At 41.6% G+C, this 16,277-nt stretch overlaps 1 protein-coding gene across 1 annotated transcript; it reads right to left on the bottom strand.

The window, feature by feature from the left end:
• Positions 1-4,662: 4,662 nt before the first annotated feature.
• On the bottom strand, positions 4,663-16,272 carry MRPL23 (mitochondrial ribosomal protein L23). The gene is made up of 5 exons (XM_048948121.1): positions 16,153-16,272; positions 15,946-16,068; positions 14,697-14,779; positions 12,873-12,946; positions 4,663-5,028 (listed from the first exon to the last, which is right to left on the bottom strand). The coding sequence occupies exons 1-5, from the start codon at positions 16,176-16,178 to the stop codon at positions 4,867-4,869; spliced, it is 468 nt and encodes a 155-aa protein (XP_048804078.1). The 5' UTR covers positions 16,179-16,272; the 3' UTR covers positions 4,663-4,866.
• Between the last annotated feature and the right edge of the window lie 5 nt (positions 16,273-16,277).

A 16,277-nucleotide genomic window follows, 5' to 3' on the forward strand; every position in this document is an offset into this window, starting at 1 on the left:
AGAATAAACAACGAGATACCTCCTGAGTTCTACAAGCTGGGTGTGCCCACAACAGCAGCACACACTTTGATAAGCCGTACTATATACAAGGAGTAAATTCTGTCTAAACAGCCATAAGTCACTCTAAAAGAAATGTCTCATCCTAGGATATCATCTCAGCTATTCTAAAGCCTTTCCCATTTAAAGAAAACAATATTTATAAGAATTACCTCTCTTCTCCACAAACACATGCATCTTAAACAGTAATGGTCATTTTTCCCTATTACAACCACTTTAAGAAATTCACAGGTCAGATGACAATATGGTGCTTGGGCCCAACTTATTTAAAGAAATATAATTCGGCCTGCAATGCTTGTCAAGTTCAAGACTTGAAATCCATGCCAGGTATGGAAACTGCAAGTTTCTAGGCCATACACAGAAACTACTGCATGAAATTTTATGGTCTGTGTTATTCAGGAGGTCAAAAAGGATTATCACAATGCTGCTTTTTAGCCGTGGTACCAAGGAGCACCGGCACATAAGCCAAGGCTCATGTCTGGAAAGACATTCTCAAAGAACTGTTTTAAACTGGACTCTGAGCAGACCTTGAACTCTATTTCAGGAGAAAGCAGAATTGTCAATACAAGAGTTTGATGGCTTTCAGCCCTTCTAGCAAACATAGTGCTTGTTTTGTGCACCCTGCCTGATTCACACAGTAAGCAGACATCCCACACCCAACCCTTACCTCTCTCTTCAAGCCAATGAACAGGCAACTGCTGAAAAAGCAGCAGTCTGTCTTACAGATTTTTTCATACAGTTGAGATAACCTGAACAGATCAGGTGTTTTCCACTTACGAACACTTTCCCACAGCAAGACAACTTTGGATCAAGCAAGCACAATTTTCCCACTGTTTCATCCATTCAAATATTTAGCAACAGTGGGACAACAATGGATCAGACTGTTGAATACTCTTCTTTTGGCAGATGTGTAATTAGGGAGTCCCAGTATGGAAGCAGACATCTGAAGCTCCAGATTGCCCATTCCCAATCTTATCTGTCCACAAAAGTGAGCCATTTACCCTCCCTCCTACTTGGTTTTCCACTATACAGAGCTATTTGCTATGGAATATTTGCTAGATACACCATGAAGTTGTATTTGCTTCATTTCTATTGTTTATTTTACTTAGCCTTTTCTCTTAACCATTAAGTAGCCTAACAGAGAGGGGATGATGCACAAAGACCATAAAACTAGCCACTTATCTGCAGGATACACTTCATCTTTGACACAGCATGGCTTAAACACAGAAAATGGAACTCTGAGACTAACCACTTACCAGCTGAACTGCACTATATGCCTTCCTAGTTCAATCTCTTGAAGAGAAACACTTCCATTCTCTGAGGTCATGTAGCGAGGCTCAGGTGACAAATGGTTAGAACAGACAGGGGTTCTGTCACCTGCGCACAACCCCTCTTTTTTACATGATCTACAAGGAACCTATCTTTAGCACCCAACTGAGCAAGAGCTACAGTGCAAAACTCATTTCAAAGCTATAACGTCAAAGAAGTCACTTTACGAAGCCACTGTCTCTGCAATTCATTTTGGTTTGATGTAAAAAAAATAATACAAGTAAACAAAAAGCAATTGTGTGTTCCCTCTGAAGCGTTAATGGTATGGTTGCAACAGCTCTCATCATAGCTGGGTGCCTTTCTCCACCTAGAGTGGCCTACGCAGGCAATTGCGCATCTGCTGACTGTTCCAGCACGTTGCTCTCTTTGGGGGGTTGTACACGTACAAAGGGGAAACGTCTCCCCTTCACAACAGAGAAAGTTCAGAGCAGCTGCAGAGCTGTGCACGCCAAGTGGGGGATGTGGCTTCTCCTGCACTAAAGCCTCAACCAAGTCTTTACTTTGGTCCTTGGAGAAGTTTTATTCATGTGTACTCGGAACTCTTGGCCACAGGTATGGCTACTGACATTGCCAAGGACAGCTTGACACCGCTGAAAGCAGGCTACATGTGACCTCACAGGATTTGCTGATCCCTTGCATCATCCAGAACATCAAGATGTGCTGGAATGAGCACGATTTAATCAACACAACTACATAATTCTGAGACCTCACTGTCTTTGCTTCACCACTCGTCTTCTATGTTTCTTTGTTCCTGAAAGAAACCCTGACTTCGTGTACAAGTGTTACCTCCATTATTTTCTAACCTACCTGTACAGCACAGGGGACAGGATTTGCGAAACACTACGTATATGAAGATCTAGCACCTCCTCTGAAACACTAGTCAACAAGGGACTAGGAAAGATTTGGCACCTTTACAGTCACACTTCCTTGGGAAAACTGAGCATTAAAGCAAATGGGACTTGAATTTTATTTTTTTTTTTAACCTTACCTTAATTTCACAGGTACACTGTTTTAGAGGAAGCTGTAACATAAATTCTCTCTCTTAAGTTGCTTGAGTATCTGCCATAATTTGGTTGTAGCAACTTCATATAGATATGGGTACACTCATCTATTTCTTCCCTTTCGTGCCACTCCAGTCAGAAACCTGTTTTGAACATGAGCTAAAAATTAATCACCCATGGAGAAATCAGTGTAGCAAAGCATGGTAGACCTGCCCTGTAACATTTCATGCTCACTCAGCCTAGTGCATATTTGGTACTGCAAATAAACTCCTCTCAGCCTAAGTTCTCAATGGCAATACAGAAGCTGGTGACTCTCCTGAGGACCACAACACAGAAAGTAGTGAGCCTGGTGGTTAATATCTCAATTTGCTGTTACACCTAACACATGGAATACACCCTCACTTATCCAGAACTACCACATACCTGTCTGTTCGCTTGCTCAAGGCTGACCAATCAGCTAGGAAGTTATATGGCAGCACTAGATGAATTCTTGTCATTTCACTGTCACGTTGGTAAAGATGGAGTTACCTAAATTGGAATCTAACACAAAGGAAAATGATGAAAAAACCAGCAAACTTTGTGATACTATAGAGTAGGAGCAAAGATTCAGACCCAGAATGGATCAACTTCAAAGTGAGGTGGAAGTTTGAAACCAAGCCCATTAATTAAAAAAAAAAAAAAAGTAAGAGGGGAAGGGGGGAAAACTATATACAGCAGAAGAGAGACCCTTTTACCTAGACAAATTCAGCCCTCACACTTCAAAACTGCAGGCCAGTTCCCAATTTAACCTGAAGTTTTACATGTCACTACAAAACTCTGGAAGTGTTGGCTTTGCAGATATGCCAAACACAAACACTTTTTTTCAGTGAACTCAGTACTTTTCCACATCTACTATTGTAACTCTCCTGGCAGGCTACGAGTAGCAAATCCTCCTTTATCTCCCTCTTCTCAGAGAGCATCTCTCTTTTTAACACAGTTTTCTCACACACAATCCCCCTTGGATGCTACATAAAGATGGGGGTGGGAGAAACACTGAAGCTGTAAGCAACAGACTGTTGTGCAGAGAGGATGTAGCCGGGGGAAAGAGGCAACTAACGAACAGAAGGGGGTGCATAAAATCTTACTTGGATCGTCTCTCTGGGGAACAGCTGTTTCCTTATAAACATCTTGCTAGCTGTCCAAACAAAAAGTTCAGACACGGAACAATAATGGAGAGCACCTGAGTAGATGTGTTCAAGGCAAGAGCTCATTCACTACCCTGCCAATTGCTCCAAGTGGCAGAATTCAGAAGCTGAGGAAACATGAACCATACATTTAACCCTGCACATGCTAGCATTATACCTAATGGCCTGCAGAAGCACATCCTTCCTTCTATCCATAATAAAGTCCTCTCTAGAACTCCTTTTTCCCCTGCCGTTCCTGACACACCAGCGGAGCATTTTACTTGACAAAGGGAAAGAGAAAATAACCTCATCAAAGCAAGGAGAAACAGCTGCAGAGCCAAGAAATGAAAAACCTAAACGTGGCAGCCTTGGAGGACTAAAAAAGTTCTACCACTGCCCTGGCACCAACAACTTGGAAGTAAAGGGAGGTGCACCAGTGAAGTAAAAAGAGTCTTTTTACTAGTCCAGAGCACAAAACAGTCTACACTTGCAGAATCGTTTTTATGCCAATACAACTGTGTCTACACAGGACTCTTGCCAGCACTGCAAGGTAGCTGTGGGCAGAGGAAGGAATATTAGCACAACCGAGCCCTTAAATGTTCCTGGGGCAGACTGATCACAGAAAGCAATTACCTGCATTGCACAACAGCTAGCAAGGACTGTGCACCACCTTTGTTCACTTCTTAAGACTTCTGGGGATCACACACACAGAGCCACAAGTCTATCTAGAAGAACCTATGTCCAAAATACCACATAGCCATTAAGGGAGGAGTGAAATCAGACCATGCACACACCTCCAGGAAATGGGGCAGCTTTGGAAGGAAGGCAGTGCACAGGACAGTGAAACACAGTAACTGACAATAAGGGAAACACATGCTCTGAGCCTGCAGTCTAATTATCTACAAGCTTTCGTCCCACTTCAGCTGTCCTGTCATGACTTTTATACATTCTATTCAGTGCAAAACACGCTTATCCTGGGAAACAAAATCCCTCCTACTCCTACTCACATGACCTGTGGAATGAAGAAGAAGGTAAGTACAATGACACACTCACAATCAGAAACAACAAGCAATTTCACATTGCAGAAATAGTCCCCAAGTTCAGAGGAAAGATCTGATGCAGTCAGATTTATTTTACCTTTTTATTTCTTTAAGGCCATTTTGTTGCAGTCGAGCATAAATAGCTAGGGAAAAAAAACAAAACAACCACACTAGCAAGCAATGCTCAGGGATAAACCCGCAGTCATTACAAGAAAAGTGCAAGTTCTACTGATTAAAATCCCTCTGAGCCTAAAGAAAGGCAGCTGGCTTCTTGCATCAAAGTCCAAACCAATCGGGGACTCCGCCTCGTCTGGGGTCACCCTTCTGGCTCTGCTGCTCTTTCTCCATGAACGTTTTCCTGAAGTCATCAAAAGCCTCAGCTTCTGAGTCTTCTTTCTCTGGAAATAGGTTGGGAAACTGAAAGGTTTTCCCTTGACCCTAAAAGAGAAAACAAATGGTCAAAAAGGCATCTGAGCCTTCCTGCAACAGGTACGACGCATGTACTTACAACTACAATCAAAGACCATCCTTAAATTTCTGTTGGTGCAAAAGGGTATCCTTAACTCCCAATGCCTCTTTCCAGTGCTCTCCCTGAGATACACACCTATCCCTTCCCATCAAAAACCAGCTTCCTGCCTCTTCTTCTTTGTGCAGAAATTAAGATATCGACAACTTTCTTTATGGAATGAATGGTCAGGAGAGAGAGACCTCTTCAAAGATACTGAGCCAGCTCAGATACGTTGTAGGAGTCATATAGTAAAAGCAAGATTAGCAAAATAAGCAATTTTGTTGAAGTCACACCATCAGGGAAATACATGGCAGAGCAAGCATTCATTATGTTAATACTTAGGATACGAGTAGAGGTTATAGTTGTTTAAATCTCGTCTGGGATCAGAAAGAACAGATCTAGCAGCTGTTATTATAGGGTGTAATGTGGGAACACAAAATAACAGATATCAGAGGTCTCTTATCAACTGGAATAAAGTCTACAGTGTAAAAATAATTACAGTGGCAACAATCTGTCTAATCCATCACTGATGAGATTAAAGTGATTACATCTGCATCAGTCATTCTGCCTAAAAGACAAGTCATTTTAGTGTAACATCATCATCAAATCTATGTCTCCCACTTGGAAAATAAACATTTGCTTGGTCTCTGGTTTTTATCTAACAGCAGGAAACCATTATTCTGTGGAAATGTTCTATCCCATTAACATTATCTGCTTGCTTTCTAGTGGTGTTTGCACTAAGCACAACTTCATTAAACTCAATATCAGCCCTTCCATTCCCTTGCATTCCATATGGGACTTTGCATAATGAAGCTCATAACTGATAGCTCATAATTCATAACACTAAAATTATTCTCCAAAACACCTACAAATCTTATCATACATTAACTTCATTGGCAGAACACTACACAGAAATCTCAACAATAGCATTTAATTGCCTTGGATGAAAACAGTTTTTTTCAGATCATCTACTCTTTACGTTTGTGCAATAAACATAACCGAATCAGAAGCACAATTAAGAAACAGCTCCACAAAAGAGATGAAATGAGCCTTCCACAACACAGCTATCTATACTGCATTCTGGGATCAGAAATATGACATAATTTACGGAAAAAAAACCTGCCACTGTGTCCCTGACCCTGTGTGTTATGTTCCATTTAGCCATATACACTCAACGGGGTCATTTACAGGTGTGAAAGAATTTAAACCTCAAGCATACGTTTTGGAAAGAAAAACCATGACTTATCCCAGTTGAACTTATCCAGACTAGAATCTAGGAAATATCAACTCATACCCAGCAACGCTCCAGTTGTTTTTCTAGTGCATACTTCTTAGGGGTTTCCTAAGAGCCTGACCATACTACAAAAACAACAAGGGAGCTGCTGTGTACATTGCTCCTTCCTAGATTCTAGCCTGGATAAGATCAACTGGAACAAATCATGGTTTTCCTTTCCACAACGTACACTCGGGAGTTTCAACTCTTTTGTACCTTTCAATTACCAACAGGTATGCTTTTAATAGCTGTCCAAGACAACTGAAGCATAGTTCCATATGAGGTACAGAAATAGGTGTTATCAATGTCCTAGAACAATCCCAAAGCTGTACCCTACTGAAATTCTTCCTGCAGTGGGATCAGAGCAAACACCCTTGCAGCCAAGGGCTGCCCAAGAAGTGAGCAAACCGAAGCATTTGGGAAAGAACTCGTTTACATTACAAAAAATTACTGTATTTTAGACTGTACTGCAAGCAGGTTGCTCAGCCCCGCCGTACCTATAGAACAGATAAGGCTCTGATTCTAAGGACTCATCCATCTGGGAGAGGAAGCCATTTTAGTAAAACACATTGGAAAACAATTCAGAATAACATGGCAGGCATACCACCTACACTGAAAATGTGAGAACTGTTCATACTGGTAACACTGTAGTAAGGGGTTCTTGTTATGCAGCACTACCATTCTGGTATGCTTCCAACACCAAAGCACTTCTCTTATTGGCAAATGAAGGAAAGTTGTCCTTAAAGCATACTAACAACGTTCCTGGTAATTCACTAAGCATTGCAGAACAGTTATTATTTTTAAAAGAGGGAATAAAAAAAAATCTAAGAAGATAGGCAAAGAGGGTGTAGTGAAACCAGGCAAACCTTTCAGCTGTTTATCAAAGCGCTCACAGCTCCCATTTCAAGGCTGGTGAAAGTCAAATATTGAGCTGAAAAATGTCAATCTGTATCTGGAGTCTTTTAATAAATCAAAATCAGCACAGACAAGTTGGCTCTTTCCAGCTCTTGTTTTGTGAAGAAATTCTGATTTTGGCTGGCAGCCAGACACGATTTGAAACAGCCAAGACATTACACCCTGAGAACTGAAGGTTGATAAATCTTAAGTAACAATACTATGCAGTAATACTGCGCTGTAAGACTCTGCAGTGATGAAAGCTGTATGAAAAATGGCTGTAGTGCATGCTCAGTAGCTAGTTTTCAAAAGAAGCCTGTATCTTGGGTATTTCAAAATCTCAAAAATACCAAGAGGCATCAGCTTACAGAATGTGTTGAGAGTCTATCCAGGCATATTTATATTTGGTGCATCTTCAGCGTGGTGCCAGAGGCCACCAATGTTTCAGCTCATATGCCACCTTCTCAAAACAATGTCTACCAAAGAAACAGAGAGATCCTCATTCCTTTATGCAATCCTGCTTCAGATATACATTTTCCTTTGAAAAAGTTTTCTCTTCTGTACAGCAGTCAGCTGCTAACTATATGGTAAATCCTAACCAAAATAAAGCAAACAACTGAATTTCTACTTAGTTCATCAGAGCAAGGATTTTACAAGGTTTCCAAACTGTCAGAATGAGAACTCCTGGCATATCCAACCAGGATGCAAAGTTTTGTGTTCTTATTCCCAAACCTTACATTTGTTCAGCATTTTACCTTTTGTAAGCCATTTAAGCGAGGTCTTCCCTTTCACTGATTTACTGAAATTCATAAACTGACATGGACTCCAAAAAAGCTAAGATCTGGTCTCCCTGTAGAACTCCTGCCAGCACGGTTACCTCAGTCAGAAGCACGGGGAAAGCAGGAGAAAGTGAGAACACCCTCCTATCTGACAGTTTTGCTAAAAGAAAGCGCTGTAAAAAAGACAGACACTGACCAAAAAAAAAAACAAAAACCCAAACCCCCAAAAAACCCAGGCAATTTTGCTCAGATAATTTAGTTTGTCTTGGAATTGGATGGTGAAAAAGTCGTTTTACTGACACTGCAGCACTGTGAGGTGATATCTTTGGAGTCTGTCAGGATAAGCTCTCCCTCCACATCCTCTCATACGAGGCCTTAAAATGTTAAAGAATAAATAAATAAAGCAATGAAGTCATAGAGGCATTACAAAAGTACCTTAAAAAAATAAAGCCAATGTGATGTTTTCACACGTCAGTATTCTCAATTTAGGGTCCTCCCAGAGACCTCCCTTCTTCCTAGGAATTCTAAGGTTGTACACAAGTGAGATGTGTGGTCCTCTGTTCAGATTACAGAATTGGGAACCATTCAACTTTTCTCCTGCACAAATCTAATCTTCATTTCAGCTTTACCCCAATGTGAAACTAATTTATGTACAGAGTCATTATTCATTCATTACATGCTAACGTCTTTGAAGATAACAAGTGACCTAAACATTGAAAATAGATTTTTAACTCACATTTCAAATCTTAGTGGTTACAAAGGGTGAAAACACACCTTGCTCCCCGAGTCTGTAGAAGGAGTTACAACATCAAGTGGTACAAATTGCCTCCATTCATTTTAATGGCAGGTTAAGTGACCATAATTAGGCCTATGAAGTCAAGTGTTCGCCATCCCACTGCTGAGCCTCATGTCAGAAAATTGCTGGAAGGATTATCCAGCACAAACTCACTTGTACTTTTCTGACCTTTGAGTCCCTTCAAAAGTTTAGGAAAAGGAGGTCAACAAAGATATTATTGTGTCGGAATGACGCAGCAAACACTGCTCATGTAAACAACTGTGAGGTCTTCTGAAGCACTTACTACTGTCCTTCAGAATTAGTAGAAAAATGATGTTTATAGTATCATTAACTAAAAAAATGTTGGACTCCCAACAGCACGGGACTCAGTCCAGCAGTAGCAGCAAATGCAGTTAAGTTTAATAATCCAGTGCATTTCAACAATTTTCCTACTACTGCACATGGTAACATCTGATATTAAAATGTATGGAAAAAACAGCACGCAGAAACAGCTTCAAAGCCCACACAGGAATAGTACAGCCAACAGTGCGTCCAAGTTTACTCTGAATTCATCACATGTCACATCTGATGTGCAAATGAGTTAATTACTAAGAACATACAGGACACTGCAGGCAGGGTCTAAGGAGAAAGCATTTGCAAAAAATGTTCCCACCGGTGCCATCATTCATGTAGCTAAATAGGTGTTAGTCCAAATGTTGACAAGGTCAGACTCCTTTTTACAGCCATCTCCATTAGATTTCTCAAAACAGGTTTAATTAAAAATAGGTCTGGATTCCAGAGGCTTGTCTACAGTTGGGCTCCCACGGGTGCTAACACCTGCTGAGCTAAACAGTGAGAACAGTGAAGGAGGAGGAGGGGATGTTGTTGTTTTTTTTTAATTTCCATGATGTTGATGTAACTGTAAAGTTTACCAGTGGCTTCTTTCTTTTTTTTCCCTTCTCGTTCTTTTAAGTAACATTAGGATAGTTATAATTTCATCAGATAAAAGGTTGTTGCTTTAGTTACTTGGCAAAGACAGATAGATTTCATTTTTGTTAAAAAAAATAAATTAGTGTTAAAAAGTAGGATTTGATAGCAAAAGCAAAAATCTCCAACTTAAACCTTTCTCACCACATTCTAGAAGGGAAAAAAATGCAGGCAGAGTCTGGAATGGCAAGATATTGTTGATCCACAGCCTTCTATGATTTGAGGTATTTTTTTAGTGTGAAAATATTATGCTTGGACTGATATGTATTTGTCCAGTTACAGCCTGAGAATAAAGTAAACAGCTCTGAATCTCCAAGAAATAGTATTTGGAAAAGAAAGGACAACAATTCTTACATGTGGAGCAGCTGGGGCACTATTGTGACACTCAAGGGTGTATCAACTATGACTTTCCACCTTTGAGACGCTTGCAGTAAGTTAATGGACATGCACGTTGTGCTGGAACACATAAGATGATGTTTTATGAAGCGAGCAAGCAAAAGCAGTCATGAGAAACATGCTCCATTTCATTCAGGTAAACCACACAACAGCTGCTAGGGAGTCTCACTGGGAAGTGCAATACTTCCACCTAGTGGGCAACACGAAGCCCAACCCAAGTCCCTCCAAAAACAGTTATTTTTCCAGTCATAAGCAGTTTTAACTTGAAACTGGATTAATGAGAGAAAACACAGCTGGTAAAAATGGTGGGAAAGCCCTGCTACTCTGACTCACTGCAGATGCAAAATAATTCTCATTAAAAAGGGATTTTACAGTGGTTACCACACTTTTCTAAATTAGGCAGATACTAACAATGGACTGCATAGGGCCTGTTTTGGCCTGAATCACACCGTGAATGAGAACGAAGGCAAAACCTTCCATTTCAGAAACAACGCTGGCTTTCTGGCCTCACCCAGCATTTAAAGCTGGTGTGAACACAGAACTGGGAGCTCACTGTCTGAGACACCAGAAATAGTGATGAAAAGCAAAGAACAAATGGAAGAAAAAAAAGGAAAAAAAAAAGGAATAAAAAGAGAAACCTAAAGATTAGAATTCACGGGGATCTACAACAGAAGAAAAAACTGCAAAGAGCAGAGGAATGAGGTGAAGGGACAGCATGCAGACATTTACTTAAAGGGTCAGTTTCTCACCTAGGATGCTGCACAACAAAAGCTTAAAGGTGAACTCCTAACTCCATTCACAGCACAGGTGAAAATACAGCATTCTATAAAAGCTTAGATTGATACTGTTGGGTACCAAGGGCTACTTGCTCTTTCAGGAACCACGAATGCTTTTCGACCACAATACCACAGAGGTCTGCGCAGGGCAATTTGCCTAGCAGACAAAACAGGGGCTAGAGAAGCACTGATGGTATACAACAGCACTGGTGGTATACAACTGCTTCCAGTACTACACCACGTAATTCCCCACCACACTGCAGTTACGTATATGGTGACGACAACTATTCTGATCTCAGAAATTTAACCTGAAATGAATGCACATGGGGACTGTCTTAAATGAGTGGCTTTCCACAGAAATACAACACTTTGCTTTCTATTCTTTCCCCCTGAATTTGTCTGTGGGTTGCAGACTACCCCCGTTCTCAATTGAGCAGACACAGAAACAAGACTGTATTTAAATACAGTCCAGTAAAATTGGAGAACTGATCAAGGTTCACTAGAGACGCACGTCTGCTTCAATTTTGGGAAACAAGACTCCAAAAGCACAGCCATCACCACCAAGAAGCTGTGACAATAGAAAGTGCCTCCAATTACCTACTAAGGATCATCATCCAGAGAATGTAACTCGTAAGACAAAATCACTCCTGACATTCAATCCCTCAGCCGTGTTTTTAATACATTAGTCATACCTAATTTCTTGCAGACAAAAGCCTTACACAGACAACAGCCTTCCCTTCAAGAGGGGAATTTGCCCAACAAATCAGAGACTCTTTCTTGAAAAAAGGCATGTTTTCTTTGTCATCAAAACTCAAGACTTCATCCAGAGGAGGCTGCCTTCAACTCCAGCACAGTAAATGAAGGTTAGTCCTCATATAAACATAAAACTCTTACTTTCTACTAATGCTGCATTTCGTGCTGTCCTTTTATAGATAAGGGCTGCCTACAAAAAAAAGAATTCTCCATTTTCCTTTCACACCCCTTCCTAAAAGGGGCTTAAAGGAAAACTTCCAAGACCATGTCAAGTCTGAACAATTAAAAACTAAATATTGTTCTTCCCCATTGTCCGTGCATCTTTCTGCAGTGAAATGTCTGTGTGAATTCTTACACAGTCTTTAAGCTGTAAGACCACGCAATGCTCCCCCACACTAACTCAGTGTCCCAGGACAGAGTAATATTGAGGTTGCGTTGCCAACAACAACTTTGAACTTATGGCTTTACAACCATAAATAGCATTCCTTTAATGTAATTTTGGTATGTGAAAGGTTTTTCTTTCATGGGTGGCATTTCTTTTTTCCTTGTAGCCAGGTAAGCCCAAGAGAAGTCTGAACTATAATGCGCTTCTGTTACGAAAGAAACTCATAAGAACATGAAGCTCCTTTTCCACTGGGCAACCAACATACGTTTTAGAACCCACTTCAGCCACAAAGCACACTTACTAGACATGACTAAAAGCTCCTCAGGGAATATGCTTTAGTCTTCTCCGAGATCCAAAGAGCTTTAATAAAAAGTTCCCCATCCTTACAATATATTCTTTTACTTTCTGGACATTTCAGCAATCAACCACACAAGTCATGAACTTTCCAGAGTACAGGGTCAGTATGAAACTCACTGGCAAAGCAGCACTGTATGACATCAGACCGTAACTTACATAGAAGCCTCAGACAAAAACGGGATTTGAGAACTACCGTTTTGTTTGAATTTGTTTTTCAGCTAAGTCATCAAATGTCTTTATACATTCTGGAGCATATTAAAAAAAATAATAATAATAATAATCTACATTAGAGGATTGGAAGAAATAGCCAGCCAACTGGACAATTCACTAAGCATTACTTCCAGCTTGGCTGATTAACAGCTCCTTCTTCTTTCCCTGCAAGCATCCACGTGAACTCACCAGCTGTACGTAGGCGACCTTGTAATCTGGTTTCTTCACTCTCTGATTCTTATGGTTTCTCTTGTTGTTTGCACCTGCAGAATAGAAGAGGTCCATCAGTAACTACACAGGACTTCCAAGTACCCAAAAGGAAGAGCAGGCTGAAGGGGGGGACTTCCCCAGTCTTGATTTTTTGTTAAGATTCATCTTAATTCCATCAATATCAACATACATACTACACAGTAATATCTGAATTACTAGAATGTACTGAAGCTGGTAAACACTGCTCACATGTAAGGAGAGGAGACCAGATTCAAACTGCTGACATGCTTTCATGGTCAAAACACAAATTTTGCAAAGCAGTAAAGTGGAAATTCTTCTGAGTAGAGGGCCAGGAGAAACAAACTGCCCTTCCAACATTAACAGCTTCAGTCAAATAATGAGGAAATGACCACTGAGCAGCTTCAGACTGGTCAACTTTTACTGCTCAGCTAATGAGAATGATCTACTGTCAAACAAATCAGAAAATTACACTCCAGAACCAAAAAAAACCAACAAAATAAAGCATCTTCACTTTATGCAAGTTGTGTTCAGAAGTTCATTTTACTCCCTGCATAAAAGAGAGTTAAAGCTCTTGAACTACGAGACATCCTAAACCTTTCCACTTCTATCCCTGACCATACACATATTAACAACACTTCCATAAGTAATGAGGAACAAAACAAGGTTACAAGGACAAACAAGAAGATTTTTTAGTGCTGTTGAAAATTGAATGTTTTTGGTATTAAAGACTTTAGTTTCTACATAGGCATATTGCAGATGATCTTTGTTTTCCTTCTATTCTTCTATGCGTTCTGAGTTACAACCTTCTTCTGATGCTTTATCTTTCATTCTCCATTTTTCACTATCACAGCCCTTTTTACCCTACACCTTTTTAAAAATTGCCTCTGCTCTTGGTATTAGAAACACATCAATCAATTCCTTTCCTAGTCAGTGCACAAAAAAGAAGAATCCAGCCAAAGATGTGCTACCCAACAAGTCACTGTCCGTGTGATTAATTAGCTACCTGCTGATCAAAAACATGCCTGACATAAAAATGGTGTTCCTGACTTTGTACAGCATACAGAATGCATTCAGAGATGCTCTGCGAAAGGAAGCATTCATATGTGAATGGGATTGTACATAATCCCAGCCTAGCTCAATTGGAGAAGAGTGCACCAAGTGTGAGTTCAGCAAAACTAGGAATGTTTTTTGGCTGTTTTTTTGGTTTTGGTTTTTTGGTTTTTTGTTTTTTAAGAAGTTGGTTTTTTGAACACTTTGTTTCTTTGTGAGGTTGGGTTTTTTTGGTTTTTGTTTCGGTTTTTTGTTTTGGTACAAGTGCAGCATAGTGAAGAAACACAATAAGTGGATACATACAAATTACAAATCTACAGCAGAAATGTGGTAACTACAAGGGGAAAAAAAATTGTAAAGGTGTGTTTCTGATATTATCTACTTGTCTAATTGAGTATTTTTTCCCTCTACACACTCTGGCTTCTGTCAGACCATAACACCTCCTCTCTACAAGTTAGGTAAACTCGCAAAGCAGCTCCTTCTGAAGTGAGTGAAACACCCACTGGTCTTCACAAAAAAATGGTACCAAAGCATTTGGTACGGGTCAGAAAATCAGTCAAGATTTTAAGTCTTTTTAAATTAAGTTTTTAAAAGAAAAAGCTGATGTTCTAATCTAAACAAAGCATTCAAATGTGAAGAGGTACATATGAAGTGGCACATACTTAAAGGAACAAATATAGAGATGAGCAAGGAAACTGTAACCACCCCTTTAAATTGTTCAACTGCACTTACCATACTGTATCCTGGTCCTCACAGCAGCTACTGGCACATTATAGATTTTCTCAAGGTAATTCTTGATATCCACTTTTGTCATTCTAAGCAAGGAGACAGTATTTTGGGGGAAGAAAGAAGCAGAAGTATGAATATTTAACTACAGGGAAAGAAAAAAGCAGAAGTATAAACACTTAACTAAACTCCAAACAGACAGAGGGATAAATTCGACTTCCCCTTTAACCAAACCAAGGTAGATTCACTGCACAGGAGTATAAACTCAACATAAATCATATACCACTGAAGCAACTCATAACCATAAACTGTAATGGCTGTAAACACTTTATTCTCTGTAGCCTCAGCAGTAAAAACATGCGGGATGTTCTGCATTCTGCCTTGGAAGCTCTGGCACGCAGAAGGCCCTTCCTTCAGCCCCATCAGAATCACAGAATGGCCAGGGTTGGAAGGGACCTCAAGGATCATGAATCTCCATCCCCCCTGCCACATGCAGGGCCACCAACCTCCCCATTTAATACTAGACCAGGCTGCCCAGGGCCCCATCCAACCTGTCCTTCAACACCTCCAGGGATGGGGATCCACAACCTCTCTGGGCAGCCTGTTCCAGCACCTCACCACTCTCTCTGTAAAGAACTTCCCCCTGACATCCCACCTAAATTTTCCCTCCCTCAACTTCAAACCATTTCCCTTGTCCTGCTGTTATCTACCCTTTCAAAGAGTTGATTCCCCTCCTGTTTGTAGGCTCCCTTTAGGTACTGAAAGGCTGCAGTGAGGTCACCCCGCAGCCTTCTTTTCTCCAGGCTGAACAAGCCCAGCTCCCTCAGCCTGTCTTCGTAGGGGAGGTGCTCCAGTCCCCTGATCATCTTTGTGGCCCTCCTCTGGATCCTCTCCAACAGCTCCCTGTCTTTCTTGTACTGGGGGCTCCAGACCTGTTCACAGTACTCCAGATGGGGCTTCACAAGAGCAGAGCAGAGGGGGACAATCACCTTCCTGTCCCCGCTGGCCACCCCTCTTCTAATGAAGCCCAGGATACCATTTGCTTTCCTAGCTGCAAGAGCACACTGCTGGCTCACGTGAAGCTTTTCATCTACCAAGACCCCCAGGTCCTTCTCCGCAGGGCTGCTCTCAAGGACCGCTCCTTCCAGTCCCTCACCCTCATCCCCACAGGTACGTAAAGAGCAGCAGGTCGGACAAAGCAGACGGGGAGCCGTTCGCTCCCTGGGCCGACATGCCGCCCTCCGCCCGCACTCACTCCATGGAGACGCGGAACTGCACGGTGTCCTCGGGCTGCGGCACGCCGGGCCGCACCGCTAACATGAAGAAGTTGGGGCGGAAAATCCGCAGCTGGGGGCCGCCCAGCTGGAACAAGGGGTACCTGAGGGGAGAAGAAGGCCCGATAAGCAACCAAGCGGCATTACTACACCGCTAACCCCATCCCCGCACCGCCCAGCCTGCTCACACGGCCTTCCTGCCGCCCGCCGCCATGGCCGCCGTCCGGCCCGGAAGTGCTGCGACCACAGAGCGGCGTAACGCGAGGAGAACGCCGCCGCTGGCGCCCCCTGCTGGCGCGGAGGAGCGGTGACA

This window comes from Lagopus muta, chromosome 6, assembly GCF_023343835.1.
Source record: "Lagopus muta isolate bLagMut1 chromosome 6, bLagMut1 primary, whole genome shotgun sequence".
Classification (NCBI taxonomy): domain Eukaryota; kingdom Metazoa; phylum Chordata; class Aves; order Galliformes; family Phasianidae; genus Lagopus; species Lagopus muta.